Below are 26,458 nucleotides of genomic sequence, written 5' to 3' on the forward strand. Positions count from 1 at the left end.
TCTTTCCAAAACATTGCTGAGCTACCTTAACTAATTCCAGCTTCTTGCTCAGACAAGTGTGAAGCAATATTGTGCTGTGGTCCTACAATGGGCTTTCTGAAGAAGAGTTTTCCTTTCCTTCTTGCGTTATGAGGGCAGTGGCACTAGTTCTGTAACTATGGCAGGAAATTGTAATTAGCATCCTAGAGATCTAAAGTCCTCAGATCAATTGATCATGAATATGCCCCAGTGAAATTTTGAAAGACCTTTGGCTGCCTTGCTATTCAGAATTAATTGTGAAAAAAAATCATAAATTTTCACACAACAAATACTTGGTTGGCTGGCCAGCTTTTTCACAATACAATGTTCTTCTAAGCTATTCCTTGAGATAAATGTTTTCCACTGTCCTTCAATTCACATTCCCTGTATAAGTTTTAAGCTTTTCAAAGATTTCAGTCATGAGCTGGCTAGGTTGCTCACACAAATTTTTAGAGGCAGTATTTACTGATTCTCAACTTAGCAATGGCAACCAAAACGAAACATTGTAAAGAGTAATTGTGTCACCAGTACTAGGCATTTGGCTAGCCTCCAAAATTGAAACAAACACCACTCCCTCAGTTCCTGTTACTTAACATTTAGTAAGCCCTAGATCTATATAATGTCTTTCTTATACTTTTGATTTATCAATTTTTTTGTTTTGTTACCTTAAACAATACAAAGCAAAACCCTGTTAGGAATTAGTCAGTGCTGTATAAGTGAGACAATCTGTTTTTCTTCAGTAACCCCTAGGGGTGAAGGTGTGCTGATCTGAGGCTAGATACAGTTTTGTTTATTCAAGTATTTCTCATTACTGTAGCAGTTTTAATAGGCAATTAACCGCTACTGTTTTTTTGAGGTGAATATATTATGAAATGTGTCACATATGATGTGGCGTGACTCTGAAGTCACAGGTGCTTTTCTGCTTTTTAAGTTATTTTTTTGTGAGGAAATCACTAATCCAGGCAGGCTGTTTTGTGCTTGACTAATGTTATGGACTGCCATAGTGTATATTGATATTGTTGCTCAACAACTGTCACTTTGGCTTTTAATTCGTATTATGTTTCTGTATTTTTCTGAACAAAGTATCTATTTAAATACTGTTAGCCAAGTGATTAGGAGTGCTTTTTTATTTACTTACTTGTTTGTTAGGTTTCATAGTTCAGTAAACACTACTTAATACCCTATCTTCCTTTTTTCTTTTTCCTTTTTTTTTTTTTTTTTTTCCTTTTTTTTTTTTTTTTTTTCCCCCCCCCCCGGCCCCCCCCAAATCAACTACTCTAAATGCAGGTTTGGCACTGCACAGAGCCTGCACAGGCTTTGTGGCAAAGAGGTGTTGCTTACAGCTGCTCACTGCAGGTTCAGTGGGTGCTTAATGAAAGAGTTTGACTTCCCGCATGTGGTCCATTTCCATACTCTCTTCGTGCCCATTTTTTATTCTCCTATTGCTTTGTGAAAGCACTTGAAAAGCACTTTCTGCTATAGCTCCATGGTAGCTGACACTCATGGACACTCATGGAATTCTTTCTGTTCTCTGCATAAGTATCCTCCATAAGGAGTGGATTGAATGCAAGGTGCCTGCAGAGTCACAGGGGACTGTATTTCTTGTTATGTGCAAGTAGCTTCTTTACCACATTATGAAGCTATAATTTAAAGTTATAGAATTAATTTATATAATAAGTTTATATAATAAACTTATAAAAGTTTAACTTACATAATGAATGCAAAGTATTTTGAATTGGAGGCTCCAAAATCATCCATGCAAAATTAGTATTTTTACCAAAGTACTCCCAACTTTTCCATTACTTTCTGTGACAACTTGAGTCTTTAGTTCCAGCTCCTGTAAATGATGCAAAGGCATCCTGGGAGGGGTTGGTTACTTAACACTGTCAGGGTACAATGAGCTATGATTATGTGGTGCTCACTGTTTACTTACTGCTGCCACTGTGGCAAGCACTGCATCAGTTCCCCTTGACTTCAGCTGTGAAATCCTAATTGCTCAACACTCACTTATACTTGCTTTAAACATTAGAATCTGTTTCACTGATAGAAAATATACTTCATGAAATGTTTTCAATTTTCTCTTTTCACTTTCTGTGCTCTATTCTCATTCACCTTTTTCCTTCTTACCTCTGTTTTCAGTTCTTTGTAGGGGGCTTGTTGCTACAGTGCTCATTTGCACTATCCACAGAGCAGGAAAGGATGCGAAAAGAGAAGCTAAACTTTGTAGGTTGTTATCAAGCTGCTTAGGCTAGGGATACTTCTTTGCAGGTTCAGACTTTCGAGGCTCTGCAGGGTTTGCTGCAGGCAAAGATACCTTGCTTTGATCCACGAGATGTCACTAGAGGGTAATAAGTAACCGGACGTTTCTATTAAATTGGGATTAAAGCTCCCTGTAGTGTTAGCTAAGGGGAAGGTACATGGGAAGGGAGTGTGGAAAAACCCAGCATCCTTATGCTGGCTAACCATAGGATTCTTCAGGCTGCATCATTTTCTGTGCCGACAGCCTCCTGTCTTTTCTCCTCCATTTTCTAGTGTTTGGTAGTGGTTTTTTGTTTCTTTGTTTTTTGTTTTTTTATGATTTGGTGGGAGATCTCACTGTGATGGTACAAGGTGGTATGCTTCATTCTAGTGAGCTTAAGTGACAATAATCCTACCAAAAGGTACTATTTACCTAATTACTGACAAATGGCAGAGGGATGGGATTCAGAGCAGGTGACTTACGGCTTCAGTGAACCTGTGTAACAGATAATCTGTGTTTGTTCTTTTTTTACCTGTTTCACCCAACCCTTCCCACTGAAAGGCCCAGCTGGGAATTTTCAGGATTCCTAAGCTAAAGCCTTCAGTCTTCAGTTTTCTGTTTCAAATGCTTTTCTGCCACATTTTCTAATTCACAGCCATTACCATCGCTATTAAGAGTTTATTTGCAGTATTGCCACAGGGTTTCCATAAAGCTGTAATCAGATGAGACAGGTTGACTTGATCTGATTCATTGGTGTTGCCAAAAGGGGTGATTCTGATTCCCTCTCCTCATGTGGTCTCCTAGTTACACTGCCTCTCTTGCTCCAATTCTAGTGCTCTTCTGACACTTCAGTGACAGATTCAGTTCACTAACCCAGCAGAAAACTGTTTTGCTGGGTGTTATCTTCTAACTGGCTAAGTAGTCCTGGCTTATCAAGGAGTCATTTTAGTATTAGTATTAAGACTAATGCAAAGGAAGGAATGAGCAGATAATAAGCAATGGTTTTATTTCCCTTCTCTACATGTCTTATATTCTCCTTCTGTTCCCTTCCCACTTGGGAAAGGGTGCAAGGTGCCTATTAACCAGGCAAAATAATTTTTGTAAATAGAAGAACCAATCTTATAGTCTATGGAAAGAGAAATCACTTAACCTACTCATGGCAGAGTTCAAGCCATGCCATGTTTGTCCTCCCTATCTGGCAGAGGTTCAGGAGATGAAGGTCAGTGAAATACATGCTCTGGCACCACTTAAGCTGTGCTAACATCAGCATTTTATTGGTATTTTTCCGTATCTATCCTCAGTTCTGAGGGATGATGCCTACAAATTTGTCATATATCAGGATTCTTCATAGGTCAGTTAGGTGAGGACCAGCTAGGACTTGCTGGTCCAATCTGCAGCTGATTTGACAACTCTGTTCACTGAAATACTTTGAAATCATCAACTTCCAGAAGTCTGTCTCAAAGTGAGTGAACAATTCCTGAGACCCTAGAATTTTCAACAGAGTTTTGTCTAATGGATTTTCTCTCCAAAAAGCAAGAAATGCAGATGTTACAGGGAGCCTTTACTTTGCAGTACTTTGTCACAAGCTCTTTTGTGTACCTTTATCTTAATAACAATTTAAAAAAAAATGTGCAATCTGGCTGTGAATAAACAAGACATGACTTGCTAGACAGAACTGCACAGATAGTCCTGTTTCTATGCTGCACATACAGATACCTAATTGTGTAGGCATACAGGAGATCTGCTACACTGGAGAAGATGGGGTATATTAGTAGGGCATCATGAAATGCCAGTACTATTTACTCTGTATGCAATTAATAACTATAGATCTTAGCCACTCTATCCTGCACATCATGATTTAGTAGTTTAGCCTGTGACTGGAAGCACATGTGGTATCTTGAGAGGAAAGCTTGTCCTGTGAGTGTCTGTCTTCCCAGCAGCCTGCATGGAGAACTGGAACAGAAAGTGGAAGAAGGAAAGGGAACCTTTCTTCTGTTCTGCCTAAGTTTATTTGATCTAAAACCTCTTGATGATTCCCTTCTATTTCAACAAATTGGCATTTTGCAGTTAAGAACTTGATCTGCTAGGAAGTTGCCTACCAGATCTCCTTATAATACCACATTTGTTCTAGGCTATTGAAGATAAAAATCTTAAACTACTTTCTATTGAGTGGTGACCTTAGACTTAGCTCTCTGCTCATTTTTGAAATGGCTGAAGAAATTCTAGGTGAAGCTGACTGGATCATAGTGAGCCTCATCTTTCTGTTGCAGAAGTGTTAGAAGCAACTGCTTTGAAATTCTAGGAACAAAATTTTAATATTCTACAGTGACATGTGAGAGATTCCTGGTGTTGGATGGTAACTAGATTCCTGGCATTGAGCCCATCCTCATCTTCCTTGGATGGGCATGGTTGGGATTCATCAGAACAGATGTGCTCTTCGAGATCAGGGAAGGGAGGTGTCAAAGCTCAGGAATTACTTAATTTCCTAATACAGAAACTCCAAAGGGAGCCTTGCATAATTTACATTCACGGAGCTGAGAAAAAGTTTCCATCTCATAACTAGATTTTGGATTCTGTTAGTTGATTACAGTTAAACAGCCATACTCATTCCAAAGCTATGCCAGCAGAAGTTGGTTTGGACAGGTAGGTTAGTAAAGGTCAGTCACTGTAAGCAAGCTACTTGCTCTGTCCTCTCTGCTGAGGGCCTCTTATCTGTCGAGAACTTAAGTGGCCAAGGGGAGATGAAAGGGTAGGGTTAAGCAGAAACCTTAGCAGAGCCATGACCTCAGGAGAATTTAAAATTATTCCTTTCCACCAAGTTTTGACTTTGTAATTTTTTTCTTTTTTCCTTTTTTTTTTTTTTTTTTTTTTTTTTTTAATTATTATTGTTATTTGCGGTGGAAGAGATAATTCTTTGTGTCCAAATCCAGTGTTCAGTGTTTTGTTTTTTGTTTTTGTTTTTTTTTTAACCGTTAACTTTAGGCTTGAATAGGATTCAGCATAAAACTCACAATGAATTTATAAAATCCTTTGAAGGAGACAATCGTAGCAAACTTAACAGAGATCTGCCATCTAACTTAGTCTAAGGATACTCCAGCCTCTCACACAGCAATAAACTGCATGCATATACTAGGAAATAATAACTGAGTCATTGCTTATCTGTCAAAGGGAATATCCAAAAGCTCAAGAAACTACACAGAGTGACTGAGGTTTTGTGGCTTATTCCTCTTGTCAAGGAGTGTCTTCAAGGATTCTGTAGTTTAGTGAAGAAAGGAGGAGAAGAAAGGGTTTTTTGGTAACATTCTCCCTAAAGTAAACAGGAATCTAATAACTTTGGTGCATTGGGCTCTCCTCTTCAGGAAGCTTGGGATGCATAAAAGGTTACTGGAGAGTCAAGGCTTCCTGTCTCTTCCGAGAAAGAAAATAGGTGGAACCAATACTAAGTACTGCCACAAAGATCATGGTATCCCCCTTCACATTAGGATGCACCTGTAGTTGCCACTAACACAATGATTAAAGAAACTAGTGTTTTTGAAACAGTTTTTCAGGATGTGTAATGTGATTTGGCTGCAACTCCAGTGAGAGTGAGAAGAAAACTGGATGCATTTATTGTTTCAGGGCCAGAGCAGACTTTTATTAATAATTTCTATAAATATTCTTCAAGAAAGAGGTGAAGCAGTTTCCAAATTTTAAGTGCTCATATACAACAAGCTATGTCACAAGATGCAGGAGTTTTCAAATGTCCTTAGAGCCATGAATTTCACTTGGCAGCCTTGACAGAAAGTATTGTCACAGTACTGACCCTAGAATATGTTGGCAGATCACGTTACTGTATACATGGAAATAGTGGTCTGAATGAAATCTATCCTACCAAGGGATGTGCTTTTTGCTGCATGAACCTCCAGCATTTTTCAGTAGTCAGCACTGCACTGCCTCTGGAAATGACAGAGTGTAAAATGTCATGGATTATGATCCACTAAATCCTTTGCCTTCATAGAATTTTACTTCAGCTCTGTCACCTTTCTGTAATAGAAATGTGACATCTAAAATTAAAACAGATATTTATGTGTATGTTGGTATTGATGTTTATGTGCCCATACACTGCAGCTAGTCAGCTTGTGGATTTCTGCAAACTCTCCCAGGAAAAGAAATCAATTATTATATCAGTCATTTGTATGATGTAATGTGACTAGTGAGTAGCCAGCCAGAAGGACAATGGAAAGTCCTGTCTTCCTGAAACGATGTTGAATTCAGTCAATAAGGACTATTTTGTAGGCTCAAAATTCCAAACTTTTTTTTTTTTTTTTTTTTTTTTTTTTTTTTACTACTTGTAAGCCAAAAGTTTTGTTTAAAAATTACCTTAGCAGAACTCTGCCATTGTGTTTGTTATTTCAATTAGAACTTGTATCTCCTTGCCTGGTCAGTGTCCTGCCCCTCACATTCATACCCCTCTACTACCTGTACTGCTTCTTTTCCTCAGCTAGTGAGCCTTGTTTTGCGTGGGGATACATAACTGTTTTGCTACATCTGTTTAGTATCCCACCTACCTGGTTCCCCCAAAAAAGAGTAAATTATCAGACATGCTTGAGATTTAGTGCAATACATGTGAATATTGATGTTCACATTCCTTTGAATTACATATATTGAAATGCATTTTGATTGCATATGTGATTTCATAGTGTTTTGAGAATTGAATCACAACAGGGTGCTAACAAACTTACAAAATTTTGATCTATTGCTACCTAAGCTCATATAGAAAAAAAAGTCATCTAACTTCAAACAGGAGATTTTTTAAAATGTCTTTTAATTTCTTAAAGACAAGTCATGCTTTTAAGACTATGAGGTTATATGTCTGTGGGTTGTGTATGTATATAATGTTTGTATCTGTTCTCTCCTTCCCCTCCCTGTAACATGAACCAGATGGCTACTTTCAAATTTGAGAAAGGGTCATAGGTCTCAATGGTTTTAAGTTCCTCCAAGTTTCATGGTAATAGCAAGCTGGATAGAAATAAAAAGGGCCCTTAAGTGACCCAACTATCGGAAAGGTTGCAGAGCTATTGATACCAGTGTATCCACATAATGAAGATTCCTTATACATTCTGATCTCTGATTATGGTAAATACCATCCATTTGTCATTTATGATATGAATTACAAAAAAAAAAAAAAAGAGAGAGAGGAAATAAGTCTTCCTAAGTTCTTCTCATATTTCATTCTCTAGTCTAATTCTCCATTGGAGCAGATTGCATTCAGTCTGATGGAGAATTTGGCACTGCAGCATATCATGCAGTGAAGATGTCCTAACATGAGAGAACAAAATCATCCAAAAAGTAACTATAATTGGCATTTTGGGACAACTACAGAATCTGTCCTTCAATAACTATTAAAGATAAAATAGGAAGAAGCCATGTATCATTTGCTAACACGTTTGAAGATTAAATTTGGTCTGGTGAAGATGGGATTAGTGAGAATTTCTTGCCATTTTACATATGTAGCTTGTTTGGTTGGATGGAGAGTTAAATCTAATTCTATTTTTGTTTTGAGTGTGAAGAATGATAAAGCAAGATCTAATATTAATCTGGAAATATATTTCAAAGGACTTTGAAAATAATACATTATTATGTAGCAAGTTAAAGTAAAATATATGATATTTTAAAAATTGTTTTAATTATGTGTAACAAATTGTGACTGTTTTTACAGTTCAGAGTTTAAAACAAGTAATTTTAATAATCTGAAATGCATTTATGCCTCCCAGCTGGAACAGCCAGGCTTCTGAACTTCAGGGAGTTTGAAACTTGCTTTCTAAGAAGGAAACTGGATTGTTCTGTGTTGTTCCTGATAGCTAACAGATAAGATTTGCTGTGCCAAATTCTCTTCTTGTGGGTGTAGACTGTTGGAATTTAGCAAGCAGTATCCTTGACACTTAGAAGGAACTGAAGTCTCTCATAACTGTATTGTTGAACAGAGCTGAACAGTTTCTGTAAGGGAAGTAATAGGTAAAAACTGTTGAATGTATGTAAATGTTCATACCAGCTGATAGCAGCTACCTTATACTAAATTACTTTAATTGATAATACAGAAGAAATACTGGTAGGAAAGGGTGAGCTCTTCTGTAACCTTAAGCATCACGTCCCTCGTGTTGCTGTATTGCATTACAAATCTGAACAACTTCTGCTCTGACAGGCAAGCCCTGGAGTCCTGGAGAGATAGAAATTCACAAATAAACAGCAGTATAATCCTTTGAGGCTTCTGTTTCTCTCATGTATTTGTGATAGAAAGAGAACAGAGACTGAGACTGGCTACTGGCCTAAGACATAGCTGAGCTCATACTTTGATCTTCACAAACACTGGTCTTGTTGCCAAGAATAACTTTTCTCTGCTGCATGTCTCCTCTTGCTTTTTCTACTTCTGTGGTTTTAAACTAGAATTTTACTGCCTAATTTCTGACTATTGATCCAGAATGTTGTTCTTTGTTAACCAAAACATTGCTTTAAATTACCTAGTTATTAGAACGAGATGGTTTTATATAAGACTGCAAGGCATATTATGTCATTAAAAAAATGACGGATACAATATTACAAAAAATCCATAGAGCTCCATTAAAAAAGCAACAACAAGCAACTTGCTATCTCAGCAATAGCAACATTCCAGTGTGTCCCTGTTTCAAGTTAAAATTCCATACTGAGGTGAGGCTTGCAGCCAAAGAAAAGTGAAGTACATATTTTTGAAAACAATTGGCAAGTTTTTGGGAAGTGAACTTGAATTTCAAGGTGTTAAAATATTTCTAGCAATTGTGTGTAATGTTAGTGCTGTGATCTTTATTATAAGACTTTCTGATTCAAAGAGCTCAGCACCTGCACAGTTAACAGCTATTTAAGTAACGTTCTTGCAGTTGAATGAGTGAACTTAGCTTTTTGTAACATTTGAATAATCCTTACTGGTGTTGTACTCCATGATTTATATCAGTGTTACATTGGTGGATTAAACCCTTCCTGTAGAAGAAGATATGAAAAGCTACCCAGTATACAAAGAGCAAGAGACTCATTTTGATGCCAGAGAGATACTTCCATACCCCATGAACGTGAAGCATATGAAGTATGTATTGGGTGTTAAGGAATGAAGTGATGTAAGCAGAGAAATGTGAGTAAGTGACTGCTTTAGGAAGACAAATGAGATTTTTTTTCAAATGACCCAGAAGATGGTCAAGTGAAAAAAGAAGCACAGGGGTACCACTAGAGTGCATTTTAGATCCTTAGTGCGTTGATAGCATTGCATGAAGGAAATCTGGGGTTCAGATGACTGGTACTTAAGGAAGGCTGGAATAAAAATGCTATTTACAATGAGTAAAGGTTTCAAGGCCAGACCATAAATGTGCCTGTTAAGACTGGGAAGAATTTCTGCTTTGATTGTAATTGCCAAAATTGGCTTATGTCCAGGAGGAACTACCTCTAAGAAAGGAAGAAACAGACCTGTAAGATATGGGAAAGAATGTTTTCCCCCCCAAAAATATAGTCCATTGGAAAAATAAAATTGGTAGAGCACTCAGCACAAAGCTCATTATAATGATGTTGAGGACAATTTTAGGGACCCTATAAAGCATCAAACATATGCAGTAAGTAGGGAGAGAAATACTGTGCAGTCAGAAGTATGTAAACTGAGTTGATAAAGAATAATCCAAAGGTCCAAAACTAGTTGATAAGTTGAGAAGGACAGAAAAAAGCAAGACCTTTGGATTTAGCTATGAGCCAATCATTAATTTTTTTGGAAGGCCAGTGTGAGTAGAGTGACCTTAGCAAAATAAACTGAATCAAATAACAAGCATTTGAGCAGAACTAGAATAAGTTTAGGTTTATGGGGGTGTGTGTTTGTTTTGTTTGTTTTTTTAATTAAATAAATGAAAAAAATGGTGGAATTAAGAGGAATAAGGGGAATTAAATAACATCAAGAAAGCCCTTTTTGAAACTAAAAAAAAATATGCTTGTATCCTTTTAGGTGCAAGAATAGTGTTTGGGGCAATTGTGTTAGAAATAAGTCCTAAAAAACTACCATGAGTGAATTAAAAGAAAGTTCTGCAGTCATGTGAAAGAGGATAAAGCATGTTTAAATACCTGGTAGAATCAACCTTGCTTACTTCTGGATCTAAGGCATTTTTAAGCTGTAGCTGTTACATTCTAGCTTGTGTTTTAATACATGTTAATACTCGTGATGTTTACCTTTTTCCTCCTCTAGCTAGGTCTGTCTTCCTGCCATCTAACAGAGGTGGTGTTAAGTATAACTCCTGTGCACAGCCACGTCCCCCTCTCTTAGCGCTGGCTAGTGAAGCATAGCCTGAAGGAATGTACGGGCACTGTACGGCTGATAAAGGCAGAACCAAAAATAATAAAGGCGAGACGCAGACGTGCAGCAGCCCCCAGCCTGGGCTCCGTGCCGCTCCACGCCCTCCGTCAATGGGCGTGGCGGGACGCTATAAACGCGGGGGCCGGGGGAAGGGCGTAGTGGCGCTGCCGGGGGGTATGCGCGGAGTGGTGCGGAGCTGAGTTGAGCTGTTGTACGAGGTTCTGTCAGCGGAGATGCTGCGAGTTCGATGCTTGCGTGGGGGAAGTCGGGGAGCCGAAGCGGCACATTACATCGGCTCCCGGGTTGGTGCCGCGCAGAACCGCCGCCGGGCTCGGGGGGCTGGGGCTGAGACTGCGCCGGCAAGAGAAGGTCCGGTCTGCGGCCACTGAACGGGCGCAGGCGTTGGGGGGGCTCTCCGAGAGGTGACGAGCGGGTGAGGGGCGGCTACAGGCTGCCTAGGCTGAGGCTCACCCAGGCATGCTCCCAGTTCAGCAGCACGAAGTTCAGTGACTCCGCCACTGTCAGTGCTGAGCCCCTATGTCGTTACCCTTCTATGTATTTTGCAAGGCAGATTGTTCTTTAAGCATCTCGTAGGCAGTGAATACATTAGAATGGCTGTAACAAACTGTGTTTCTATTAATGCTCCGACATGCTTTGCTTTGGGACTACAGATAAGGCACTTGTGGTCTGAACCATTGCTTTTTGCATTTTGTAAGGGAAGCCTAATTTTCGTTCTTATTTTTATTTTAAGCTTGGAAGAGTCTTTACCGGGTGGGTGCAGCGATCTTTCCAGAGCACCCAGGCAGCTACAGCTTCCCAGAACACCTGTGCTGCTGATGACAAGGCCACTAGCCCTGTGCCGAAGGACTGTCCTGTTTGCTCATACAATGAATGGGACCCACTGGAAGAGGTCATTGTGGGAAGAGCTGAAAATGCTTGTGTCCCACCTTTTTCTGTGGAGGTTAAGGTAAACAATAAAACCCCAACCTTAAATAGGAAATAGTGCATGTTTTATATATACACTGCTATATATCTATGCCCTTCATATATACACATTTTAATATGTTTTTTTTTATGTTTTAAACTGAATTAGCAGCTTTAGCAGATAAAAGTTTAATTGAACTCAGAACTAAGTAGGGTTACTACCTGAAAAAAAAAGTGTAGTTTTCTACTTAGGAGTCTGAGAAAGACGAGTACTGTAGCTGTAGACTATCAGGACCATTTTGTTTAAATAGCTTTTAAATAGTTTATTGGAATGTATATGTACCACAGGGAGTATTATCCAGAAATATACTCCTGTTATTCAGCGTTTTTTTTTGCCTAAAATGGCAAGAATATAAACGAATTCACATTTCTTGGTTCTCTGAAATGTTGTATTTTAGAACAGGAACAGTCAAACAGTGGATTTGCTCCAAATTTTTATTGCATAATTCACCTGGACTTTATAGTTACTCAGTATCTGTTGTTACCCATGTTGCTGGGGATGAGCTTCAGTTGTTCTCTTCCAGTGTCACAGTACAGTACTACCTCCAAGGCAGCACTTAATATGTGGCTATCACAGCAAAGTGATCTGGACACTACTTCTGCTGAAGAGACCTTAGGAAAATTTTAAAGGATATTTTGACAAAAATGTTTAGAAGACCTCTGTTAAAAAGGAAAAGGGAATTATTCTGATCTGATTTTGAAGGAATGGGAAACAAATGGCAAACAAAACCATGTTTGAAATACTGAAATCTGTAGTTTAGAGGCCATATAGGATGTACTTGTAAAGAAGACTTCTCTTTCCCTAGGCCCTTGTACGTTTGTGTATTTTTCTTCGGAATCTGGGTTATAATTTTGGGTAAAATTGTTGGAGGATTGTGAATAAATTATTGCAGCTTGGTAGTTCTAATCCCCAGGTAGAAGAGTAGTCATTTGACATTTGACATGGTATCTTGGCTCCAGTGACTCCAATGAAAACTTTTCCACTGGCTTAATTGTGATTTGTAGTTACTCCTTGAAAGCTGAAGCTCAGTTGCCAGCCTCCAGAATGCTGTTTCAGACACTCCAAAGGTATTCTAGCAACTGCAGAATAAGAACTGAATGATGACTGGCATGTCTACTATACAGGTCTATATATGTGCATTTATGTACTGCCATAATAAATGTACAGGAAGAGTAAGGGGAAAAAATGTTTAACTTTTTTACATTGCAACATTAAATGAGGCAAGATTCTGCTCTCTAATTACCAAGGGCTTGCTTTAAGGTTAGAAAAATTGTTCTTTCAAATCTCTAACTTGCTGAATTTTGACATTTTGGCTATACATCTAGCCTGGTTCTTCTGCCTATTAAGCCATAACCAGTCAAATGGGTCGGAGGTTCACTTTGTTATATGTGATACCAGAAGCTCAATCAGGAATGTCCAAGCATCACCTCTGCAATTCAAAAATCTACAACTTGGGGTTAAAGCAAGCTGTAGCTTTATGTAAACTGAGAAGTCTAAAGGGTACTAGGCCATGACAGGTAATAGTAGTAGAGCATGCCAGCTGAGATGTGGTTTCCTCTAGTTTTCTCTGCCTTTGTCTCAAATTTTGCTGTAGACACTGCAACAGTAACTTTACCAGATGATCTTCCCTTCAGGAAGGGTGGGAAGAAGCTTGAGTACTAGAGGAGCAGCATGCTAACACCTTTGCCTCTTCTCTCTCTCTAAATGTTAAGCATGTAAAAAAAGTTAAATTTTCTCTTCTTTCTGTCTTGCTTTTCTAGCATGAGGCCAAGTGTCCAGAAATAGTAGAGCACAGGGTAGATAGCATGGAGATTCTTAAAGGAGAACACACATACCTAGAGATGAATAGCCTTGCATGCTTAGGGCTCACTGACAGTTCTAGCACAAAAAGAATATAACTGCATTAGTTTTGTCCAGAACATGGCTTTTTCAGGAGGTGGTCAGGACTGCAGTGCCCGGAGTTAACCTCAAGTGTGTTAGGGCGGGTTCTCCTGCAACCCATGGCTGTTACTCGTGATGCCTTAATGAGCAGGACTCTGATAGCAGGAAGACCTGACCACTTGCTCACCAGCTCCTGACCCCTCCTGCTGTTGTGTCAGAAGAGCTGCATGTGACCTTGTTGCTCTGTCACGTTAGTATTAGCAGAGGGCCATCAAAACTGCGGGTTTCACAGCTTACACATTTGAATGGAGTACTTTCAGAGATACACTGAACAGAAGATGTGTAATTTGTTTTGTATGATTGTATGTCTGGATTTTCTTACCCGTGAGAACTAGGATATAATTTTGAATTAATTCTTTAGCAGATGATCACAGGATTTCAGGAGCAGAGGATTTAGGCCTGTAAATGTACCTGCTTTAGTCCAAGCCTGACAGGTGTATTGAGTATCTGTTGCATTTCTGCACTGCTGCTGTGCTGCTGTACCTTCTCACCAGCAAAGGATGTTACCTGTACTTCAGATGGCTTTAGAATTCCTGATGTCACCTCTGTGACAGTATAAAATGAAGTTTTAACAAGGTGACTACAGATGTATGTGTTTTGGAGATGAGCTCAAGGTTGTTTTCATTTAAAGATGTCTCTTAGCCTTATGAATTACCAGAGTCTATTGTGTTTGGTGTGTTTGCACTGGTCTAGTGTAATAAGGACCAAACCTTTCATTGCTAATTGGCAATACAAACTACTAAATACTGAAGTGTAATGCAGTCTCTTAGTTTTCATCTGTGATTTGATAAATCAGTCTTTCTGTGGGGTTATGGCTAAAGAGAGGAAAAGATTTCTAGAAATAATTACTGTTATTTATAATACCTCCGTCAGTAGAAACAAATAATATAAAATACTAATCCATCTGTAACCAAAAATAGGAGGAAATGAAAAATCCTGAAAATCCCATCTAAAAGTTAAGCTAAACTTAGAATTGGGAATGAAATATGTACATAGTTCTCCATGTTCCAGAATGTTTTTCCCTTTTTTTTCTCTCTTCCTCAGGAAACTTTTTGCATGGGCATCGTGCCACATGTATATTCTACTATCAGTGCTGAAGCTACATGCTAGCTCAATGAATCTGCTTAGCACATACACCTGAAACTTCACTTTGTTACTGAATGTGTTTGTGAAGATATCAACCATTCACAACTAGTCTAACACCTACACTTAGATAAGTTTAATGATTGAACCCATGCACATCATAAAACATTTGAGTGAAACTTTGCCAATGAAGTGGATAAAGAAAAGTAGTAAAGATAAAAAATTAAGATCGCAGAGTGCTACCAGGATAGGGATTCTCAGCCAGATATAAATGATTTATCTGAAGCATTTCTGCTTTTTCTTCTCTTTTCTCCCCCCTCCTTTGCACCTCCCGCCCCTTTATTTGAGAAGAATCAGCAGGACAATAACAATTCTTAGTAACTCTTCAAAATATCGCAGGAATCAAATATAAGACACACTACAACGTTAGGGTCATTAACACAAAACCATGGGAAGTCAGTGAAAGAAAAACAAGAAACTTTGAACATTGAGAACTGTCTTGTGCATCTATTTCACTCTTAAAAAATAACCAATGCTTATTTCTTGTCATGTGTTCTTTCCTTTTAGGCCAACACATATGAAAAGTATTGGAGTTTTTATCAGAAATTTGGAGGCCAGAGTTTCCCTAAAGACCACTTGAAAAAAGCTATTGCTGAAATTGAAGAGATGTGCAATATTTTGAAAAGAGAAGGTGTGACTGTCAAGAGACCTGATCCAATTGACTGGTCTGTGAAGTATAAAACACCTGATTTTGAATCTACAGGTAAATGATCTTCCATTGCTGAAAGCTTTGTCTGTTCATGTCTTTTCTGAAGCATTCTGGATGTCATCTAGTCAACCCTCTTGCTTGGAGCAGGACTATTGCCAGTGCTATATGAATTCAGTGATGGCTTTGTGTAGGTATGACTTGAAAAATCCCCAGGGATGGAGATTCTACTACCTGGTTTGCTGACCTCTTTCAGTGCTGCATGGATTCTTTAAAGAGAGATCTTTAGTTCCTAATACCTAACTTGAACTTTCCACACCAGCATGGATTGCCAGATTTCCTTGCTGTTATCACTGCCACTACCAGAAAGTGTTCATCTGTTATGTTTAATGGCCCTGAAAGTAGCTGTAAGCTGTTGCTGCTTTGTCTTCTACTGTCACTTGAAATAAGCTGAGAGCCCTCCACTTCTTTTCCCAGGTCATGTACTGCAAGGCTGCCCTGCCTGTCTTGATAGCCCTTTGTGGGGTCCTATAGCTGGATCTGTCTTAAATTGTGGAGGCAAAAACTGGAAGCAGTTTGCCTGAAGGATCCTCACTAGTGTCATGGAAGTGTGAATGTCTTTTTACCTACTGACTATATTCCTCTTTGTACATCATCTTGTGGCTTTGGTTATTTGCAGTGAGAGCACAGACTCACACTAAGCTTTGCATCAAGTATAGTTTCCAGGCTCATTTCATGTCAAATGTGTTCCTAAGCTGTTCTAGTGGAATTCAGATTCATTAAGGTGCAGATAATATTAATGTAAAGTCTAATGGGACAACTTTCTCTACTAGTTCTGTGTTCCATCAAATTTCTCTTCAGTGCTGTTATTTTTTAAAAGACTGGCAAATAAAGAAATTAGATCCCCTTGGAAAACTTTCTGTCCATCATAACCTTTTAAAGTGGTCAGAGTAATTCCTAAGCATTTGTCTAGTTAATTAGCTTTAACCAGATTACAAAGTGAACACTTGGTTTGTGGATGGTTTTTTTTTAGGCATTAACTTGTTATGATGAGACTTTGTAGCAAAAGCTGAAAATATTTCAAAAAAATGTCAGTTTAAAAACATTACTGAAGAATGTAATGACCTCAAATTATGCACTAGTTTCCCAACTTCACTAAAGACGCTTTTTGTCATTCTTTTGGATAGAAGAAATGGTAAAAAGGAGCGTGAAACAATTAATAAGCTAAAGAGCTGAGAAAAGCAGATTTTTCTCACAGATGAGGGGTGTTTTTCCTTTCAGGTATGTATGCTGCCATGCCTAGAGACATCCTGCTGGTGGTGGGCAATGAGATTATTGAAGCGCCTATGGCCTGGCGTGCTCGGTTCTTTGAGTACAGAGCATACAGACGACTAATCAAAGATTATTTCAACTCTGGTGCTAAATGGACAACTGCCCCCAAACCCACAATGGCAGATGACCTCTATGATCAGGTATTGCTTTCATTTTGCTTCAGAACTTCAAGTTTGGATTATACAGAATTTTGTTGATAGCTTCAACCTCGTCACGGTTTAACACTGGCCTGGCAATTAAACCAAGTAACAGACACTCTCTACTAATCTCTCTCTCCTCCCTGATAAAGAAAGGAGAGAGAATAAGGGAGAGAGACTTATGGGTTGGAAACTAAACTACACAACTTTAATGAAACAGTAATGATAAATAGGAAAAATTACTAAATATATACAAATATACAGGAAAATGGATACCACATTCCTCCCCCCTCTCCCCCCAATAACTGTCACGTCACCACCGCGGCTGCAGGGCAGCCCTGGGAAAGTCCAGGCTGGACTCCTGGAGTCGGCAGCAGTCGGGAACTGGAGGGAGGAACACACAGATATGGGCTTGCACAGATCAGGACCACAGGCAGAAGAACGGACAGAATCCTTCCAGGATGCCGGGTGAAGGAAGGGAAGCAGGAAAGGCAGGAAGGACAGGCAGCCAGAAACTGGAAGCAGGAAATCATGGCTTGGCCCTCGTGATGCCTCAAATTTATACTGAGTATGACGTATATGGGATGGAACACTCTGTTTGGTCAATTCTGGCATCTATCTTGTCCGTTCCTCTTCAAAGGAGGGCTGCAGGTGGGACCTCTTTCTTCCTTCTGGAGGGTAAAAGTTTTCCTCAGAGCTGAGCAGTGTCCTTGGTTCTGCACACCAGTCTCTAGCAGTAACTATAAACATCAAGTGTTATCAGTCCTAGAAGCACACACTGTCTGAGAAACTTGCTGTAAATTTCAGCAAGTGCCACTACTTACAAGAGACTTAGCTAAAAGCAAAAGTACAAGACAGAAAATCACCTTTATCCTGGCCCAAACCAGGACAAACCTGATATCTAGGTTTCACAAAACTGGGTGAAAAACAACAGAACAGCTCTGGAAACTTGTGGGCTTTCTAGTTATGCTGTAGTCTTTCCAGATAAATCTAAGTGTATGCAATTAGGGAATAAGAAACAGGAAGTGGTGTCTATTGAATTCAAGTCTGCTTTGACTTGTTTTGATTACTGGCTGTAACTCAGCATTACTAAAGAGGAAGGAATGCTAGAAAGACATTATGAAGATGACTTTCAAGAAGTAAGATTCCCTGAGAATGTCCATATGTCCTGAGTGTATCAAGAAGGTGGGAAAGAAATGTATATTTTTTCACAGAAAAAAAACTTGTAAGCTTTGTTTTGCATTATGATTAATGTTTGGAAAGTTGTATAAACAGTGGAGGATCTTAAGTCTTTAGTATTTACTTTCCAAATATTTAGATGAACACTTCCTTTTTTTTTTGTTTTCTGTAATAATTTTGACTCAGACAATATTTGTGGTTTCCTATGGGCTCTCAAATGCATTAGGACCTTGGTAAAATCATCTCTGAAAGTGCAGTAAAACTGGTTGCGGAATGATTGTATTTTTCTGGGAACAGTGACATCTTATTAATGATGCAAAGAAGACTTCCTTAAGCAGTCACCTTAGAGTAATCTGTCAGGACTAGAAAACTTCCAGAGCCTGTTTTGAACCATAGAATCTCCTTACTGCAGTAGTTTTTGTTTGCACTATTTTTTTGATATCACACTTGTTATTATTTACATTGTTTCATTCTAAAATCTATTTAAATTCCTGAAGATGTACTTTCTAGTTTGAAGTATTGTTCTATTTTTAAAGGTGGAAGAAGTAGGGAGTCCACTTTTGTGGACTTGCATACTTGCAAATTGCTTGCATGCCAGTATTTCTGTTGCTGAGTGATCTGTTGTGCTGCTAGTTAAACAGCACTGATAATGAAAAATTTTGATTCAGAAGCTGAAATATTAGAGACAGTGGCTCTAAAGAGTGATTAACTTCTTGGTATAGCTGTTGTTTCTTACCTTGTTGCTTGTTCTTGAATGTACTTAAAACCTTTACTTAAGCTTACACATTTATGCTTTTTATGTTCTAGTAACAAGTAAACCAAACCAGTTCCAAGGAACATATTAGCTATCAATCTAAACATTTTTATTTCAAAATACACATCAGTAGCAAATAGTTTGAAAAGTTTTCCTTACCATCTCCAATATGAAGTTATTAATATTTTTTAATTTTATTTTTAAATTTTAATAACTAGGATTATCCAATTCGCTCTGTTGAAGATAGGCATAAGCTGGCTGCTCAGGGAAAATTTGTAACTACTGAATTTGAGCCATGCTTTGATGCTGCTGACTTCATTAGAGCTGGAAGAGATATCTTTGTACAAAGGAGCCAGGTAAATGGAGGTTTCTTCCAACAGTTTTGGTATTTACCTTAATCATTAATCCTTGTATTTTTAAATTCCTGAATAGCATTGGAATAAGAATGGTGACAAGAGAAGTTGCTATTCACAGGATGCTACATACAGGCTGAGACAGTCTTACAGCTAAGCCACAAACTTCTAGTATTTTTACTTTAACTATTTATTTAAGTAAAACCTTAAACAAACTAAGCCTGGATGCAGTTTATAGTCTATTCTGGTGAAACTTTGTCCTATTTTCAGGTTACAAATTACATGGGCATTGAATGGATGAGGCGACATCTTGCACCAGACTATAGAGTGCATACAATATCCTTTAAGGATCCTAACCCTATGCACATTGATGCCACTTTTAATATCATTGGACCTGGTCTTGTGCTCTCTAACCCAGACCGTCCCTGCCATCAGGTAAGAATGTAGAAGGGGTGGAAGTGTTTTGTGTTTAAAAAGCACTCAGCTGGATTAGGTGTGAGGATTCCCATGATTTCAGAAGCTACAGCTACGTGGGAGTAGCTGAGCCAATACAAAGTGAGCTGTGTGCAGCAGAAATTATGGAACCATGGCACCACATAGCTCTTAGAGGCAACATTACTCTCTTTGCAGGAACTGGCTTCAATGCAAATTGGTGCCATTGAATTACTGCCTCTTGTAATATCTATTATGAGAATAATTTCAGAAATTAATTTTCCCCTCCTTTTCCCTTCACCTGTTTTTCTTTAGTTTACCTGAAAAAAAGAGGCTCTCGGTCTCCTTGTGTTAAACCCACATTCTGGTACTTTTTCATGGAAAACTGCTGCCTGTGTAGATGGAAAGATAGATGCAGATGCTGCTTGCTTTCATAGAAGACTTATTTGGCAGTCCTGTATGACTAGGAAATGGAGGAGGAGGAGGCACAAGTGAAAGAAGTCTTTTCTCTAATATCCTGGCAGGCCAGGCTCGTTACTGAGTTTCTAGAACTGGAGCTCTATCTCATGGTGAAACTTGAATAAAGAGCTCTTCCAGGTATTTGGACAATGAGGTTGAAAAGTTGATTCTCCTTAGCCAAATTATCTTCCTTTTATTTTTAACTTGTGTTATTGTTGGGGACATAAAATATTGCCAAAGATACTTTTATTTGTTCCCTTTGTTAAATAAACTACATATTAAGTTTCTTATGAAGCATGATGAAAATGTAATTTTATGTGCTACTGTTGGTGGTTTGTTTCTGTAAATGGCTGTGTAGTTAATGTCAATGGCTTTTACAGTCACAGGGGAAAATATAATTTTAAAAAATACAGAATTTAATATGTACTGCTACTAATACCTTTACTTAGCAGACCCCAAACTGCATGTGTTGCCTTTTCTCTTTAACATAACTTAGGACACCTAGCTTATATCAAATCAGTAGAAAAAAATTAGTTGTACACAAAGTTTAGAAAGGCTTTCAGAAGATGCTTGTATGAAAACTGGGCTTGCAAATGGAACTTGAATGAGGGGAAGAATACTGAACAGAAGGAAGGGGATGTCATGTATATTGAAGTAATCTGAGAAAATGTGGCATACATTGAGGGACATAATGTGCTGTTTTAAGAACCCTGTTTAGAATTTAATCAAATTGCTCTTTCAGATTGAGCTCTTCAAGAAAGCAGGCTGGACTGTGGTTCGTCCCCCAGTGCCACTCATTCCAGATGGTATATCCACTTTCTTTTCTAAGAATTCCAAGAGTACACTTAAGAGAGTTAATATGGGGCAACACTGGTACAGTTCATTCTCCTGTGTTTAGATCACCCCCTCTGGATGTCTTCTAAATGGCTCTCCATGAATGTCTTAATGCTGGATGAGAAACGTGTGATGGTGGATGCCAATGAGACTTCGACTCAGAAGATGTTTGAAAATCTGGGTATGTCTTAATGTATTTTCAACATACATTTAAAATGAAATGATTGTAATACCAGCCATACACATCAGGATGAAGGGAGGTTTCACTTAGATTAGTCAACAAAGGCAGCACTGGAGAAGGTACTCAAACAATTGGATTAGCAAGTAAGAATCATTCAGTGGTTCCTCTCTTGACTACTTCAGTCATACGAATATGGGCTTCTTATAGCTTACGCCATGTTCAACCTGCAGCAATTAAATGTGTGAGCAGCAATTGAAGTTACTGCTAGCATGCTTTTGAATGACCTTTTTAACTGCCAAACTCTCTGTTCATTTTGGAGGTCAAAATCTGTCTTGAGGAGGTTGAGTGTGCATATGGCTGAGTGATGTAAGGCTGGCTATCTTTCATTGTCAAAATGCTTTCAGATTTTTAGTTCCAAACTAATTGTACTCTAAGCGATCAAATTAAGACCACTTAATCCAGTATTTCTGCTCATTTATGGAGAGTTTTAGTCCTGTTAGATGTGACATCATTATTGGGTTGAATTCCTTTAGATATGCAGTGGCTGGAGAACTGTAATTTAAAATAAAATCTGAAAGTCATACTATGCACAGCTCACTGAAAAAAAAAAAAAGAAAAATTAAAAATCTGAACTCATGCAATTAGTCTAACTGCTTCCATCATGCTGAGTGGGGAAGATGTAGGTAGATCTACTTGTCTTGTAGCTGATTAATCTGTAGTGGCCAGATTGCTTTGTGCTACAGCCAGCTGACTGATGATGCAAACGTTGACAGAGTAGAAAGAAAATGGGTGGATAGATGAGAAGTCAAGGGAAGTGAAGGGATCATTCTATTGCAGAGTGAAAGATAATGCTAACCAGGATAAAAAAAAAAAACAAACCTCCTTTAAAGGAAGGAAAGATTATGGAGAATGATCCAAAGGTGGAAGATAGCAACTGTGAACTTAGAAGGGTTGGTGCCATGGATGTGAGTGCACTTAGTGAAACTTCCATCAAATCTGAGGTGATTGCAGGTGAGAACCATGCAATCTCATGCTTGATCCACTTCTAAAGAGTGGCTGTACAGCCTCTGGTGAATCACTTAACTTTTCATTTTTAGGTTTTTTTAATTCTTTGCATGAGCAAGGAGCTGAGAATTTATAAATGCTTGAAAACTCTTAAAAATAAGGCTATTGATGCTAATCTTGACATATTCACAGTTTAAATAAACTAAATAAACTGTAGTCTGTAAGTTCCTAGGACTGATATGGATCCACTGGGAACAAACCTATTATTGACCTAGATGATCAGTTCTACTGAGCTGTTTCTGAGCTCCTGAAAGTACCCAGAAGCAAGCTAAAAGGCAAACTTCATAACATAAAAGTCTTCTGATCCTAGTCCATGTGTCAGGACTAAGTATAAGTTTGAGCCACAGCTGAAACATCAGAGCTGAAAAGAAGTGGGAGGCAGCTTAACCTAGGTAGTAAGTATAACAGCCTCTTTCCCCTTCAGAAAAAGAGGGACTCAGAGCTCTGTACTTTGAATGCTTCTTTTCTTGAAATGCACTTGAAAGAGCACATTGTGTCTTCTGAACCGTAAATGCTTACACAGGTTTATGTAAATGTGCCCTGAAATTCTGTAGCAGAATTTCAGCTAATTCTTCATATACCCCTAACAACTGATAACTATTTTTTTTTTTTTAATTTTTATTTTATTACTAGCACATCTTAACACATCAAACACCAGTTGTGGTCCAGGATCTGTATATTCCTGAGGGTTTTGCTGGAATAAATAAGCCATCTATGCTCCTAACTTGTTCTTTGCCTAGAGCTGGGAAAGTAAATTCTTAAATGAATAGGATGCTTTCTGTACTTGCATGTAGTCATGTGATCAGATAAAGGATTATCTAATGTACTGATCTAAGCTTTACCACATGAATTTGAGATTTTTAAAGTATGCAACCTATGTTTCTTGCAGGCATTTCTACAATTAAAGTGAATATTCGTCATGCCAACTCCCTGGGAGGTGGTTTCCATTGCTGGACATGTGATATCCGCCGTCGTGGTACCCTGCAATCTTATTTTGACTAGTTATGGGCTAGATAGGTAGCAATGGTTCAGCTTCTGAAATAGGCATAAGAAATTAATACATTAATTTCACTTTTGTTAAAATAACTTCATGAGCTCTAGTGCTTGGTCAGTAGTGTCCTTACAGTGGCTTGGTAAATGATTTCTTCTTACATAGTCTTCTATAGCATAGTCTATAGCAGTATAATTGAAACTAGATCCATCAGTAACATAGGTTTGCTGAAAGACATGGCTTTTTGAATGACATCTTTCATCTGTGAAGCCTTTTTGCATTGGCATTGAATGTAAAAGCTTGTCAAGATAGCTAAATGGTCTTGCTAGAATAGCTTGGACATCTACCTCTATCTAGTTACTCTATCAAATAGGCAGCTTGAAATGTTAAACTTGAGTAAACTTTTTCTTATTCCTTTTTATCCATCTATTGCTCTAATATATTCATTTTTAATGAAGTTAAAATAGATGCAACTGTACAGTTCTTTAGTGGAACCAAGTAATTTTAAATGTTGTTCATGTTGAGCCCTAAAGATATTTACAGAGAATTTCCAGTATGATCTAATTTTTAAGACATACTGACTTATGGTGTCCTGCATTTTTTCTGATGTATCATGCATCTGAATACTTTTTTTATATAGCTTTTTGTATTGCTGAAATTGGTTTTTATTTAACTTTAGGTGTACAAATGATAGATAATACTCTGCTTGTACAGGTTTCACTCTGAATTGTTTACATAACTTTAAAAAAAAAAAAAAAGCTTAAAGGAAAATAACCCACCAAGAGCCCTGCTCTAACTCTAGACATCTGACATTTTACAACCCCTTCTTCCTCGAGCTATAGCAGATACAGGAAGATGCATCAAATGTCCCAGATGCTGAGAAAGAGTTTGAGTATTGATGACAGAATATGTACTTTTTATGCTTAATAAAGTTTTTTTTTTGTTCTCAATTTGTTGCCCTTCTGAAAAGGAATAAACATGCAATGTCTGGATGGGTGCATATTTGCAGGAAGTTGAAATATACCTGGATTTTTTTTTCTTGCTGTTATAAAACATGTACCATCTTTGGCACTTGTATAATGGAGAAAACCCTTTTCTTTCTGCAACAAAAATGTGCAACAACGTGTGTTTATGTGCTACGTTTCTGTTTTCCACAGAAGTAAGACTGGTGGGGGAAAGTAACACTTAGTGTTTCTTACCAGAGCATGAAGGAATTAACTAATGCAGTGCACTTTATCAGAAAGGATGTCAGGCTCAAGATGCTCACATATAAGCCATATGGCAATATTTTACCGAGAGTTGGGTAGGACTAAACAGGCTCTATCAACAGTATAAAATGCATTAAGTTATGCCAGACTGGAAGAGTCAATGAGACAGCTGCTGACCACGTGGAGATGGTACTTCTTTTCCTTTTAACATCAAGGTCTTTTCAACAATGAAAATTCATGAGTCTTCCTTTAACCAAACCTTGCTTTCCAACGCTGGCAAGGGAACTGGACAGCTGCACGGAGGGGCATGCACAGCAGGGCATCCTTCCCATTGTTCTACATGCTGAAGTGTTGCTGTGATGCCTGTGTGTCTGTGCGTTGTGTAAAATGCTGTAAGGTATGGCTGAAACCATTAAAAAACTCAGGTGAAATGTGGGTGAGTAACAGGACACACCTCCAGGATTAAAGAGGCTGTATTTTAATATCATGATACACATGATCCCTACTTGACAAGGCAGTTGTGCTTTTTATCAACGTTACAAATTCTTTGACTTCATCTTGGTGTACTCTTCTGGGGCAATTGTGATAGAAGACCTTCAGAAGTTTTTCTCCTCATAAATGAACACGACTGACACCTGGTGACGAAAGTACTATGTGTGCAATGATCTTAATGTTCCCTTTCACACCAAACTCAGCACTGTCTGCTCTGATATGATCAATTCATTCTTGTTCTTCAGTCAAAGAGGAAGAGCTGTTGGGGATGTCTTCCTGTTCTGATAATTAAGCTGTTGCTTCTTCAAAAGTATTGTAGACCGAAGTTCTTGATGTCGCAGGAAAACACTCAAGGCATGTTTATCTTCAGCATTGGACTGATAGTTTAAGTTTAGTTCCCCAAAAAAGCTTGAACTCTAAGGTATGTCAGTTACCACCATTAATGGGCTATTCTGATCTGTAATGTTGAATTAAGGCATAGGTGTTCAATGATTAACATGACTTAAAAATTAAAGAGTCATTAACATGACTTTAAAAATTAAAAATTTATGTGAGAAATGCAGAGTGCAGATGGCAAAAAATCCAATGAGTACTATAATTTAAACTTTGTAGTTTTTTTTTTCACTTTGAGTGGAAAAATACTAGAATTCTTTTTTTAGCCTTTTCTGTCTCTCATGGAATCTCACCTCTGATCCTCAGACTCTGTTGCTTGTGGGCTGTTTTTATTTTTAGGCATGTGATGAATTTCCATGGAACCATGTGGTTTTTCAATGTACTTGACACATGTATTTTCCAAGGGTTTTAAAGAAAATATAGTAATTCTTTTATAACAAAATATTTTATAACCATCTCATCCAAAGTGCTGACTAGAAAGTTTGGGCCTCTACCAGGAAAGCAATATTGTTTCTATGCTTTCCTATATAGACCCTGAAAAAAATAGATTTCAGAGTTTCTAATGCCAAAGTATAGCTTTAACCTTTTTTATAATGATTTGAAAAGCAGCTTCAAGAATTAACACCACTTTTGTAACTTGGAATTTTGTTGTTTTACATAAGTGAAGTTAATACACAGATTAGCTGTACTGCTTCTTTTTCTGCACCCTTTTGAGCAAACTGAATTGCATTTTAAAAAAAATCCCAGTACAGTCTCAATCATCAGACTTTTTCTTTTGCCCTTCAAAAGGAAATTCAAGTTAGAAAAAGATATTCAGAACTCACGTTAGGTGCTTACACTTTGACATTGTAAACATCCCATCCTTTTCCATCTTTTTTGCTTATCTCTTATCAAAGAATTATTTATTTTTATTTTTTAAATCTTAAACTAGGCACACAGTATAGTATGGAGTCTTTCAGCCTGGAAAATACCCGTATACTTCTGAAATTGTTTTTCTTTCTGCCAGAATACAAGCTCTTTACCTAGTCCGCAGAGGTTTTGGTTGGCTTGGGAATAAACTTGTCTCTGAAATCATCTTTCCTTCAACAAGGAAGGCCGAGGAGCTGTTCCATATTAGCAGGTGATTTCTGTTCAATTTCAGCAGTAGTGTCAGAATACAGCTGGGAGAGGCACACTGGCAGAAATGCAATGACATGAGGAAGCATCGTTACCATCATCTTGGGACAGAAGATCTGGTGCTGTAAATATTTTTGAGACTTCAGACCTGATTCCTTCACTGACCTAAAATTGGCCAGTTAGCCAGTCTGTTTCCACATAAGTTAAAAGGGAACCTTACTTGGG

The 26,458-nt window shown here is 38.1% G+C and overlaps 1 protein-coding gene across 1 annotated transcript; it reads left to right on the plus strand.

The window, feature by feature from the left end:
- Positions 1-10,735: 10,735 nt before the first annotated feature.
- On the plus strand, positions 10,736-23,974 carry GATM (glycine amidinotransferase). The gene is made up of 9 exons (XM_008491999.2): positions 10,736-10,894; positions 11,344-11,559; positions 15,169-15,364; positions 16,589-16,779; positions 18,928-19,065; positions 19,333-19,497; positions 20,696-20,759; positions 20,852-20,968; positions 22,923-23,974. The coding sequence occupies exons 1-9, from the start codon at positions 10,826-10,828 to the stop codon at positions 23,033-23,035; spliced, it is 1,269 nt and encodes a 422-aa protein (XP_008490221.2). The 5' UTR covers positions 10,736-10,825; the 3' UTR covers positions 23,036-23,974.
- The last annotated feature ends 2,484 nt before the right edge of the window (positions 23,975-26,458 follow it).

The sequence above is a fragment of the Calypte anna genome, chromosome 10 (assembly GCF_003957555.1).
Source record: "Calypte anna isolate BGI_N300 chromosome 10, bCalAnn1_v1.p, whole genome shotgun sequence".
Classification (NCBI taxonomy): domain Eukaryota; kingdom Metazoa; phylum Chordata; class Aves; order Apodiformes; family Trochilidae; genus Calypte; species Calypte anna.